The following is a 13466-nucleotide window of genomic DNA, read 5'->3' on the forward strand; positions in this document are numbered from 1 at the left end:
AACTCGGGGCTCGATTCTTGAATATTGCATTCTATTTTCACTTGCTTTGTATAGAGTTTCCACCAGATTTAGAAGATGAGAGTTCAGGCAAAAGCTCAGTCTGGCAGGAAGGCTGGGATGGAGCCGCTTTTCAAACCTCTACTGGTCATCTGCATCAATGGCTTGCAGCACCTGCTACCTTTCAAGCTGGTAGAGAAAGGGACACATCGTGGGAATCCATGGAAAATATTGTGAGGAAAAATATTGCTCGAGCAACGCATCCTATACCTGTTTCGCTACGTGACATTATGTCTGAAGAATTGGCCAGCGAGTTGAACCAAGCCAAGGTAGGCATGGTCTGTATTTTCCTCTGAATGATGTTTTTCCTCTGAAAAAGGGCTTTTTTCACGAGTTGGTACATTAAAAATTTTTTGGCTTTTTTCTTTCTTTTATTAAACAACTATTAATTGTGAAGCCAAATATATATATATATATATGTATATATATATCATGTTTTTGTCAGAACAAATTTTTAAACGTTTTTTTCAGGGGGTCTCACTAACATAAAAGAGCTTCAGGGGTCTCGCTAACGTAGGCCCTCTGCACTGGAGGTCCAAGACCTCCATGAATGGCCAAACGATCCGGAAAGCAACTGCAAGCGGACATTAATTATATATCTTTCCACACTCTAATAGCAGGAATACCTGTTACAATTTAACATTCCCTAAAGGCCATTCAAACCCATTCTGAAACTGTTGGTTGAGCGAGCGCGCACGTCAATGACCAGCTCACTGTGGCCAGTGATTCTTCAACGTGTCCTAGATTCTTCATCTTGGGCTACCTTCCATCTGCTTGCAAAGCAGCCACTTCACTTACATACATAATAAGGGTGCAAACATCAATCCACTCAACTATAGCCCAATAAGCTTATTTCCAGCCAGAGGCAAACTCTCGGAATCCATAATTTCAGCCAACCTTAGGTATTTCCTCTAATTGGCCTGATCACCAACAATTACTTTGGATTATGTCCCCATCATTGAACTTGAATGTGCTACTGCTTCTCTCGCAAATAGATGTAGGACTTGAATCTCAATCAAGAGGTCATGGCTGTCTCTCTGGACATATAACAGGTGTTTGACACTGTCTGGCACCTGCTCTGATTACCAAGCTGTCTACCTGTCACCTCCAAGACCACATTCATTCCTTGCTTGACTGCTTCATCCCTGTATGCAATGGTGGTTGATTCTCATTGTTATCTTTCTTCTCGTGTCCTCTTACACAATGGAATACAATGTAGCATCTTGGGCCTATTTACATTCATCATGAACATAAAATGGATTATTGGATGCTTGAAAGAACCCTCTTTTCCACATTCCACATTTTACTACGTGGTACCCGACCGCAACAACAGATGATTAGCAGCTGCATCGTTCTCAGTATACCTTCAAGAGGTCCGATACTGATCCAATGCATGGAACATATCATTCAGTCCAGACAATCTTCCCATTATAACTTTTCTTTTCCTGGAAGGATTGTTAAGCAAATTTACCAATCTGCTGTTTTCGATCACCCACAGCAATCATTTTCAGTCCCTATAACTTCTGGGTTTTGCCATCAGCCACTACGTGTTTTCCTCTATGGCAGTGTGCTCGTAGGAAAATCTACAAATGCAAAAAGATTGCTGCTGTGATGGTCACATATCTAGGTCAAACATTTATTCTCACATTTGCTTTGCAAATGAAAAGAAACTGGATTTCTTCCTTTACTCATCTACCAACATTTGACAGTTCTATGAGTTACACACTTTTAAAATTGAATTTCATGTTTTTAACACTTTCTGTATAACATTCCACCAGACTCAGTGGTGTAATGGTTAGAGCACAGATCCACTCAACTACAGAGCAGTAATCATTACCATGAGTTTGAAGGTCGGCTGTTCAATCCCTGGCCGAGCCATACCAAAGATTTTTTTTTTATGGCACATGCTGCTTTCTTGCTTGATGCTCAGCATTTGATATACAATACTGGGAAGGCAATGACACCCAGTGCAACCCTTGCAAGAAACTGCTACAGCAGCACCAACACTCTGTAAGGAGTATGGTACATCGAATCAAATCAAGATAAGATGCCATTGTTCAAATTGTAAAATGCCAACAAATGAACTTTTTTTTTTGTGCCACAGGTTTGCAGACCCTGGAAGGATGCTTCTGCCAAATTAAAAGAACAGAAACTCTTTGCAATGTTTCCAGGCATGGATCGCCAGTTTCTCAGGGACATTTACAGAGATAATGGGTGAGAACTGCCATGCAATATATATATTTCTCACCTCTAAAGCCCTTTGATTTGTAAGTAAATTATTGTATACTCTCTGCCATAAAAAACAACCAAACATGCAGAATTGATAATGCAATTGTTGAAGGACTGTTCCAGTGTTGATTCCACGTGCCTTTTTGGCACGAGGGATATGCAGAACACCCGATTGCAAGTTTCCACGTAACGTGGAATAATCACGTGGAACTCATGTACCCTCAGGTTTTTATTATGAGCAAATTTGAAAGTGTTTCCGAGACACCAGTGTGTGGATCATCCAAAAAAACCACAATGATTATACTATTCAAACATGACCTCTGTACACCTTCGGTGGTGGAGTTAATTATTTATTACAATGCCACTTCTGTCAGAAAATGAGGGAATTAAACCATAGGTCACTTTCAAGCAGGGTCTTCCATTAGACATGTTGCAAGGCTCGAAATGTGAGGAGAGGAACTGTTTATAACCTCAGAAGACATTATCAAGCCACTGGATTAACAAGAGATATACCAAGAAGTGGACATCCCAGGATAATGACGTTTCCACGACCCAGCGAAGCAATCACTTTCAAACTGACCAGAGTACTGCATACACACTCCCTGGACCTAACAGGATAAATGTCAGGATAGCTGGATAAGGCATCTCAATGATGCAGGGATCCGTGCTTGCCATACAAGCATGCGTGAAGTGGTCAAATCAGCACATTCGATGGACACTGAGGTAATGGGAAAGTGCTATGCTCAGGGACAAATCCAGGTTTCTCCCTGAAAGGCATAGTAGCCATGCACAGGTATACATAAGATTTGATGACCGATTATGCTCCAGTCTGTCCAGGAAGCTGAAAATTTTGGACATTGGGGTTTTTTTTGCAGAATGATGTGGGGTTTTTTTTTGCTAAAATCATTCACGCCAACTTCATCCATATCCATGGTAATTGGACAGCAGATTGATACATTAATGAGATCCTACAGCAACTTGTGTTACACTCCAGGAATCATCTTTACAATGCCTTCAGAAAGTATTCACACCCCTTGACTTTTTTCACATTTTGTTGTGTTACAGCCTGAATTTAAAATAAATTCCATTGAGTTTTTTTTGGCACTGATCGACATATCAGTGACATACCCCATAATGTCAAAGTGGAATTTTTTTTAGACTATTTATTAAAATAATTTAAAAAATTAAATACAGAAATATCTAATTTACATAAGTATTCATCCCCCTGAGTCAATACCTCATGCCTTTGGCAGGGATTACAGCTTCGAGTCTTCTTGGGTATCTCTGTATCAGCTTGGCACATCTTGATTTGGGGAGTTTTTCCTATTTTTCCTTGCAGATTTTCTCAAGCTTTGTCAAGATGGATGGGGAGTATCATTGAACAGCAATATTCAAGTCTTTCCACAGATTATCAATGGGATTCAAGTCTGAGCTTTGGCTGTGCCACTCAAGAACTTTCATGTTCTTGTTCTGAAGACATTCCAATGTTGCTTTGGCTGTATGCTCAGGGTCATCGTCCTGTTGGAACATAAATCTTCGCCGCAGTCTCAGGTCTTTTGCACTCTGAAGCAAGTTCTCCTCAAGGATTTGCCTGTATTTGGCTCTATTTATTGTTCTCTCTATCATTACAAGTCTCTCAGTCCCTGCTGCTGAAAAGCATCCCCATAGGATGATGCTGCCACCACCATGCTTCACAGTAGGGATGGTGTTAAATGGGTGATGACCTGTGATCAGTTTCCGCCAGAAGTAGAGCTTTGCATTCAGGCCAAAGAGTTCAATTTTCATCTCATCAGACCACAGAATATTTTGCCTCATGCTCTCATAGTCTTTCATGTGCCTTTTTGCAAACTCCATTCGTGCCTTCATGTGCCTTTTTCTCAGGAGTGGCTTCCTTCTGGCCACTCTAACATAAAGCCTAAATTTGTGAAGTGCTGCAGAGACTGCTGTCGTTCTGGCAGATTCTCCCATCTCAGCCAAGGAACTCAGTAGTTCTTTCAAAGTGGTCCTTGGGTTCTTGGTCAACTCCCTCACCAAGGTCCTTCTTGCCCTGTTGCTCATTTTGGCCAGACAGCCAGCTCTAGGAAGAGTCTGGGTAGTTCCATACTCTTTCCATTTCCCAATGATGGAGCTCACTCTGCTCGTACGAACTTTCAACACTCTAGAAATTGTTTTATACCCTTCCCCAAATCTATGCCCCCTCACAATTCTATCTCTGAGTTCTACGGACAATTCTTTGGACCTCGTGATAGAGTTTCTGCTTTGGCATGCACTGTCTACTGTGGAACCTTGTATAGAAAGGTGTGTTTCTTTCTAAATCATGTCCAATCAATTGAATTGGCCACATGTGGTCTCCAATCAAGTTGTGGAGACGTCTCAAGGATGATCAAAGGAAATTGGATGCACCTGAGCTCAGTTTGGAGTGGAATAGTAAAGGGGTTGAATACTTATTGACTCGAGACATATCACCTTTTCATTTTTATTGTTTTGTAAAAGTTTTGAAAAAAGCCCATTCCAGTTTGACATTATGAGGGCATGTGTAGATTAGTGCCAAAAAAAACAATCTCAATTTAATCCATTTTAAATTCAGGCTGTAACACAACAAAATGTGAAAAAGTCAAGGGGTGTGAATACTTTCTAAAGACACTGTATGTACAACAATGCTCCTGCTCACAGGGTCATTTGACCAAGGAACGTTCTTGTCAATGCCAACGTTAATGTCATGACAGATTTAAATCGAGTTGAGCATCTCTGGAATATCATTGATCGTCTTGTTTGAACCTTGCCAAGAAAACTCAGACCCACAATGAATGAGATGGAACAGGAGCTGATTCAGGTGTGGAATGCATTCCCCAGGCTCGGATTTGAGTGCTCATAGGGCAATGTGACGATGGCGCAATACAGTGATTGCTGCCAGATGTGGACATACCTGGTATTGAGATTGTTGCTTCCACGTTGGATCCTTGTGGGAAAATATTCATCACAACACAGCATTATCTGATTAGGTCACAATCAATTGGACATGTAATTATTCAGCATTTATCTCTGTCAGATGTTTGCACCTTATCTGTCCCATGATGACGCATAAATAAATCACATTAACAACAATTACATGTTAATTTATACAGCAGGGAGTGTATTCGGTTTGAAGTGTACGAGTGTGTTTTGGAATACGCTTATTACCTGATTTTTACCAAAGGTGGGCAGAGGTTATGTTTTCGCCCCTGTCTGTCTGTCTGTCTGTCTGTCTGTTTGTTTGTTTGTGTCTGTCTGTTTGTGAACAAAATATCTCAAAAAGTTGTGGACGGTTTCGGACGAAATTTGGCAGAGATGTAGCGTATGTGACAAGGACGAAATGATTAGATTTTGGTGAAGATTACTTCGGATCCGGCTACTAGAATGTTTTAAGTGTTTCCTCACCATTGGGAGATAGGGCCAAACACTATATGTATCACGGTATTTCAACCACCTGTGGATGGATTATGACAAAACTTGGTGGATGAGTTTGTTAGATGACAAGAACAAGCCAATTAGATCTTGGTTCAGGTGAAATCCAGATCCGGCCTATCAGTGTGATACAAAATGTAAACTGTTCAGCCTGGCGCACGTGGCGCAGGTACGTATGCGCTCTAATGAGTGCCGTTCTAGTTTCTAAACTTTTTCCATAACGAGAAATTTCTGAAACTAATGAGGCCTAAATATTAGTACCACGAAAAAATTTAACTAGTATTCAATCAATTTTTTGTTATAACTCAATAAAAACCATTGAATGTGAAAAGTGAAAATGTAATTATATTTTTATTTAAAAGCATGAAGTCTCAGCAAAAAACCGTATAATTAAATATGGTAGGTTGGCAAACCCAGTGGAGCATTGGGAAATAAAGCAGAGTGAAAACATCGCAGCAAGAAAGTTAGCAAAAAAAAAAAAAGTGGGGAGATGTTTTTTAATTTTTGTAAACAAAGAGCAGAATAACAGGAGGCAAAGGGAAAACAGGAAGATGGCATACGAATGCATCACAGAACTAGAGAAGGGATTGCTGGTGAAGGATGGGGTGGGGGTCTCAGTGGATCTAGGAAAACCCATAGGTAGAAATGGCAAGAGTCCTTGAGATAGGATTTGGCAGTTGACTTGAAATCCTGGAGGAAAGAGTTTGAGACAACAGATTCAGGAATGCGATTCCACAGGCTAGAGAAGAGGGGGTTATTTGAATGGATGTACCTAGAGTCCCTGTATAAAGAGAGTTGCGCCATGCGCTGACCCGAGATTTCTGGTCACGTGATTTCGTGGCGCCATTTTGTGTCTAACTTCACCGTGCGTGAACGTCAGCTTGGTACGGGAATGTTGTTTATTGCCAAACAAAATGACTGGTTGTTCTGCTTTTGGTTGTTCAAACCAATCTGGGAAATATAAGATGTATAGATTTCCAAGTGATAAAGTCAGAAGACAAATTTGGGAAGCGAAAGTCAGACGAAAGAGCTGGAAAGCGATCGGAAAGCGATTCAAGTCTTCACTTGGCGGAGTAGTGATGAGTTTCACTTGTGAGGAGTGAACGGAGTAGTGATGAGTTTCACTTGTGAGGAGTGAACGTAATGGGATGAAGTGTTGGTCTGGTCAGAGTGTTGTATTACGATTTACGGGCAGAGTTTTCTTACGGTCTGAATGTATGAATCATGTTCTGTACTGAATGTATGAACCAAGTTTTGTACTGAATGTTTACTGTGTTGGCCTCATCGTGTTCCTGGTGAAATTAAACAAGTTATGGTGAATACGACGTCTTATCTGTGCTTTTCCATATCTGTTCGACTAGACGAACCGTGCACACTGCAGGTATTTTTAAAAGTTTTTTCTCTGTTTAATTACGGCTTGGCGCAGTCGAAAATTAAGTGTTAATTAAGTCGCCAGCTATGAAACATATTAATCGATCAGGCAATATCCATCAGAGTTCTGGGCAAGGGTTTTTTTTTTTTTTTTTTTTTTTTTTTTTTTTTTTTTTTTTTTTTTTTTTTTTTTTTTTTTTTTTTTTTTTTGTATACAAGGTCGAGGCTCGTGAAAGAGCGAACATTAATCACACAGAAAGACAAACCGACACAAAAAACATATAACATAGGGAGCGGTAGACAAGATGGGGAGAGAGGGGGAAGGACACAAACACAACATTTGAGAGCAGGGACCGAGAGACATGGAGACATCGAGAGATCTGAGAGAGGGCGAGGGCTTTGGGGGGGGGGGGGGGGCGTGGGAAGGGGGCGGTGGGAGAGGTATAAAACATATGGACACTGCCAGGACTTCCAGGAAAGAAGTTGGAATTTCAAACAAGGTGGATCTGGGGTGAATTAGCGGGGGTAGAAAAGATCAAGGTTTTGGATGGGGGAAGATAAGAGATGGTGGTGAACAGCTGTTTTAAAGACCTGGAGGGAGGAGTGGGATTGAAGGGAGTGAGGGAGTTTGTTCCAGAGGCGGGAGAAAAGAGGAATGAAAGAGTGAAGGTGAGCAGAGAGCCGAGATTTCGGCAGTTTAACCATCAGAGGGTTGCTGGCAGATCTTGTGCGACCTGTAGGAATATTTGGGGGACAGAGCACAGAGAGAGCTGGGGGTGCAAGGCCGGAGAGGAGTCGGTAGAAGACAGAAAGACCACCTACCTGCCTGCGGTGAGTGAGTGAAAGGCCCTCAGAGATAGCTTCATCGCGGGAGATTCCAATAATTCTGAAAGCTTTGGTTTCAACAGCGTGAAGCCGAGCTAGGTGTGAGGCAGGAGCACCGGCCCATAGGGGAGAACAGTATTCCATTGAGCTGCGGATGAAAGCCTTGTATGTGGTGAGGAGCTCAGGTGTGCCGAGGAAGGACTTCGCACGACGGAGGATGCCCAGTCGGCGACTGGCTTTGGAGGCCAGCTTGGAAATGTGGTTTTCCCAAGAAAGATCATGGCAGATAGTGAGACCCAAAATCTTGAGCGACAGAACTTCTTGGAGAGGATTGTTGAGAAAGTAGATGGGAGGGTTGTCCAGTCGATCTTTTCGGAGAGACATAGTAAGAGTGTGAGATTTGTCAGGATTGAAAGACATGTTCCACTTGTTTGACCAGTCTGTGATTTTGTCCAGGTCTTCAGAGAGTGAGGAGGCAGCAGACTGCCGATCTGAGGGAAGAGGAATGGAGCGGCAGAGAGTGGAGTCATCAGCAAAGAGATAGAGAGGATTTTCGAGAGAGTCAGAGAGATCATTGATGAAGACCAGAAAAAGCACGGGGCCCAGAACACTGCCTTGGGGAACTCCAGCCTGAACAGGAAGAGGAGATGAGAGAAACCCATTCAGGGCCACACGTTGACGACGACTAGAGAGGAAGTCCGCCAGCCATGCGTGGAGATTTCCATGGATACCAAAGGAGGAGAGTTTGGTGAGCAGAGCGGGGTGCCAGACCGTGTCGAAGGCACGTGATATGTCGAGGGAGACAGCTCTAATTTCCTGTTTGGCATTGAGGACCTCCATCCATTGTTGAGACAGCAGAAGCAGCATGTCCAGAGTAGAGTGACCTGGTCTGAAACCAAATTGATGATCAGAGATCAAGCCATTGGAGAAGAGGAAAGATTTCATATCAGAAGCAATGATGGATTCCATGACTTTGCTGATAATTGGGAGAAGGCTGATTGGTCTGTAGTTGCTAGGATCTGTTTTTGCACCTTTTTTGTGCAAAGCGGTGATGTTGGCTGATTTCCAAGCAGATGGCAGTTGACCTTGAGCAAAAGAGAGGGTGAAGAGAACAGAGAGAGGGTGAGATAGAGCAGCAGAGCAGGATTTTAGGACCCGTGGGCTGATGCCGTCGGGTCCAGTTGCAGAATCAGAGTCGAGGGTTGACAGAAACTTTTCCACCTTGTCAGGAGGAAAGGACACGGAGTCCAGGAGCAGCAGGGTACGACTGGGTATGGTGGGTACAGAGAGGGATGGGTTTGGGACACAAGATTTAGAGGCAAACACAGAGTTGAGGCATTCAGCTTTTTCACGTGCGGAGTCAGCTGTGTAGCCGTTTGAGGTAAGGGAGGGGATGGAGGGGGAACAAACACCAGAAACGGATTTGACCAGACGCCACCAGGATTTGGAAGAGGGAGACAGATAAGAGAGTTCGGTCTTGAGAACGGAGAGATATTGTTTCCTGGCTCTCCTGAGGGTGGACACACACTTGTTTCGGGCTTTGTGAAAGGAAATGAGATTTCCTTCCGTTGGATTTGCTTTCCAGGAGACGAAGGCAAGTTGTTTCTGGGCAACAGCCTCACCACAAGATTCCGTGTACCATGGACGGGAGGAAGGGTATGACAACTGAAGACGAGATGGGATAAATCTGTGCATGAGAGAGAGCAATTTACTTTGGAAGAATTCCCAGGATGAGTTGATGTCAGAGGTGGTAGAGATGGGAGACCAGTCCAGATGATTGATGGCTGCTTGAAGACCGTGCCAGTTGGCCTGAGTGAAATGCCAGACTCGTCGACGCTGAGCAGGCTCCCTGAGGATGGTCAGAGAGATGTCCACTTTAACAAGGACATGATCAGATGATCCGATCGGAGCAGAAGAAGAGCAGCAGACATTTTCAGGGAAGTTAGTCATAACCAAGTCCAGAAGAGAAGATGTTCCGTTGACTGAGATCCGGGTCGGGAAATTGACAGATTGTGTCAGACCCAGTGAGTCGCAGAAGTCCTTTGCTGAGGAGCCATGGCTGGTGAGAGAGGTACCCACACCCAGCCAACTGGCATGATGACAGTTGAAAGGCGAACGGCTTCCGGAGTTTGGTAAAGAAATCGCCATCGCGTGCACAAACGCGCAGGAAAGCGAATGAATCGCAAATGAGCAAGAGGTGTAGTAATAAATGAACGTTTCAATCTTACTAGATGCCGATGACGTTTTCCTTATGTCAGAGACAGAAGCTGACTTGCAGCTTGTTAAATCATTACAATTGAAATTGAATATAAATGTCGATAAAACTAAAGTTGTACACTATAGAAATATGGCAATACCACGTACAGAATTTGTTTTAAGTGTGTTAGACTATATGTCGGCTGGAAGTCCTACACCGGAATTGCTCTCGGCACCCTTTTAAAAATATTGGATATGCCCACACTCCTTTCTAAAAGTTATTAAAATTCAGAGAACGACAGCATTCGTTTGTCTTACTTATAATGTTAGCTCTTATATGCAGTGTTGGCTTGTAATATGCATTGCCATACCACTTTTAATATCACCACACAGCTCTTTTTCACGGCAATAGCTGAGTTTTTGACAAAACAAATATCACCTGTATGTAATAATAAGACTAAATATGTGTAGTAAAATTTTTTTTAGCAGGTTTAGAATATATCACCCCATATCGCGAATGTACATGTATATCTAATCCGACACACTTAGACACAAAATGGCGTCCAAATTTGAGTTGACACAACTCTCTATATACAGGGACTCTAGATGTACCCATTAAGATTCTAATTCAGCAGACAGGATGGTGCAGAGGTAACACATTTACTTTTGAGCTGTATGGTCAGGGTTCCCTTTTTCAGCCTGACTATAACTGTTAGATTGGTGCTTCACAGGCAGGGCATTGCATCACAAAGTGCATTGTCATTAAGATGGATGTTAAGCTGGATGTCATGTCTGCTGGTATTGCAATAGCTGGTGCTTGTTAAAGATACAACTGTATCATTGTCAAAGAGTAGGTGAGTTATCATTGCCACCCTTGCCAGATTCCAACTTCTTGCTCAAATCAACTCCAGTGGCCAACTTGTTTATGAAAATACTTCAGCCAAACTTTTTGCATGGCCGGCCCCAAAAGGCGGTGGGATTGATGGTGGCCATTGATGAAGTAGTAGCATAATATTAAGTTTATCATTGGGGGAGAATACGAAGGAAAGGGTTACTGGTGAAACTCATTTGACTTGGAGGGGCATGGTTTAGGCAATGAGGTGAGAGGGCAGGAGCGATACAAGAATAGAACCAGAAAAAACTGCAAGGCCATCGACTTGCTTGTTTTGAGCAAGAGGCAAACATTTTGACTTGGCCTACTGTCCGCAATATCCCACAATGACACAGAAGGCATTGAATCCTTGCCTCAAGGGGTAGGAGGCAATATGGAAAGCAGCAACACGAGTCCACAGCAGGAACCATATATTATAGTACCTTGGAGGAAGTCCTTGTACACTGTAAAAGGTGAGGGCTGCACAGGAAAGACGCTGTCCTATGGAGAATTCTGATGTGGGGCTGGATTTGTAGATCTACATGAGATAAGATCTAACAGGTTGAAGCTAATAGGTGCAGGAGATCCAGAGGCTGACTACAGACATAAATGGGGAATTTGCCAGCTGGTCTTTATGGAGGGACAACTTGAGAATAAAGGGGTCTTTGTCGCTTTAAAAACAAGTGCACAGCTTTTGCATATGAAGAAAGACACGTTGATTCATATCTGAGGGTGGGCTATATGTTGAGTACTGCTCGTTGGGAAGACAGTAGACCATGTACATGAAGAAGACATTGCTATGGAAGGGGACACTGTTCCAGAGAGATTTAATTGGGATTGGGTGGAACAGGGCAAGTAGGAACGATGCGAAAGGGAGTTTCTGACTTAGGCCTCATTTCTGCCACCATCATGAGTATTGGATTTGTTAAAACTAGGGCATGCCCGTACTATATCTATATCTAAAATTATATCCCCCCCCTCTATTTACATGAAATGGTTTGGTCCAAAGCGAACGGCTTGCGAGTGGTGACAATCCCCCCCCTCTATTTACATGCAATGGTTTGGTCCAAAGCGAACGGCTTCCGGAGTTTGGTAAAGAAATCGCCATCGCGTGCACAAACGCGCAGGAAAGCGAATGAATCGCAAATTCGTTTTTATTAGTTGTAAAACTTTATTAAAACATAGTTTAACGCCAACATAGTTTGCAAACGTGAAATAAATGAATACGCTCTCAAATGTGCCATCCGAGGCAGAGTGTGCCCGCCACGTTCGGCACACGCGATCGTTCGCTGCTCTCTGATTGGTTGAATCGTTTTTTGGACATAGCTCGGTAAGTAATTGTCCGATTAATATGAAACCTTGAAAAGGCACATCCTCGGGTCCCCAGCAATATACCTGGCAAGTTAAAAGTATATCGGACCCGTGGTTGTCGAGAAACAGCGGTCACAGACAAACGTACAGACAGACAGACAGAGATTACTGGAATTATAGATAGATGGTAAAAAATATGCAGGAGGAAGACCAGTGAGAATCTATGCAGGAGGAAGCAGGAGGTACCCTGAAGTTTTTACACTTGCAGATGGTACCCTGCCGTAAATTTTTGCTTAATTTCAAGGAGTAAGTAACGCCGATTTTGCAAATTTGGTTCATTAGTTGTCAGGGCGCAAGACCTGTTTATGGTCTATATTGAAAAAAAAGGTTGCGGGCAAATTCTGACTCATTCCTGGTGGTAGATTACATGCAATGCCTAGAAAGGGAGAATGGGAATCAGGAGTGAGCATGGTATGAGGGTGTTAAGGGGTCAGAGGAGGGAGATGAGGGGGACAAATAAACAGCAAAAGAATCGACATATCTCGTACGAAGAGGCAGCAGTACAACGATCACACTTGTAAGACAATATGAGATGATCAATTAATGAAAGGATTAAAAAGTTTTTTTTTTTAAATTAAAATAAATGAGGGGCAAGGATGAAAGCACATGATGGAGAGAGAAAAGAATAAAGTAAGGTGAGGATTGGGTGTTGGGGAAGGGGGGATAGGGAGGTGAGAGACAGGAAGATAACAAGAGAACAGTGGCGGACCAGGAAAATATTTTGTTGGGTGAGCGGATTTATTTATTGCAATGAAGGGGTGCCCGAGTAATATATGAAAGGGAGCCTAGATAAAGATAAAGAGCTGATTGTGTAGAACAAAGGGCAGTACAGTATAGGCAGGTCACGTGTCCTACTGTATCAGCCAAACAACTACCACAAAAACAGATGTACAAAGACATGGGACTTGTAGGGACAGTAACAGATACACTAAAGTTTAACAATGATTTAACAATTAGAAACAATGGGTGGGCACAATTTTTTTGATGTGCAGAACCTAGCTTAGCAAGGAGCAAAGTATATGCCTTGCACTCGCCTCAAACTGGAAATTTTTAGAAAAAATTCTACAATCGGGTGAAAAGGAGAAACAACAAGCATTCTGAG

General features: G+C 42.8%; 1 protein-coding gene across 4 annotated transcripts in view; it reads left to right on the plus strand.

The window, feature by feature from the left end:
* The window catches only part of N4BP2 (NEDD4 binding protein 2), a 67325-nt gene that overhangs the window by 41889 nt on the left and 11970 nt on the right, over positions 1-13466 (plus strand). For all 4 annotated transcript variants that reach the window (XM_068113946.2, XM_068113947.2, XM_068113948.2 and 1 more), the window contains 2 exons: positions 55-326; positions 2162-2271. In XM_068113946.2, the coding sequence (XP_067970047.2) occupies positions 55-326; positions 2162-2271 (382 nt within the window). The remainder of the gene's footprint in view (positions 1-54; positions 327-2161; positions 2272-13466) is intronic.

Source organism: Myxine glutinosa, chromosome 4, assembly GCF_964187855.1.
Source record: "Myxine glutinosa chromosome 4, kmMyxGlut1.1, whole genome shotgun sequence".
Classification (NCBI taxonomy): Eukaryota; Metazoa; Chordata; class Myxini; order Myxiniformes; family Myxinidae; genus Myxine; species Myxine glutinosa.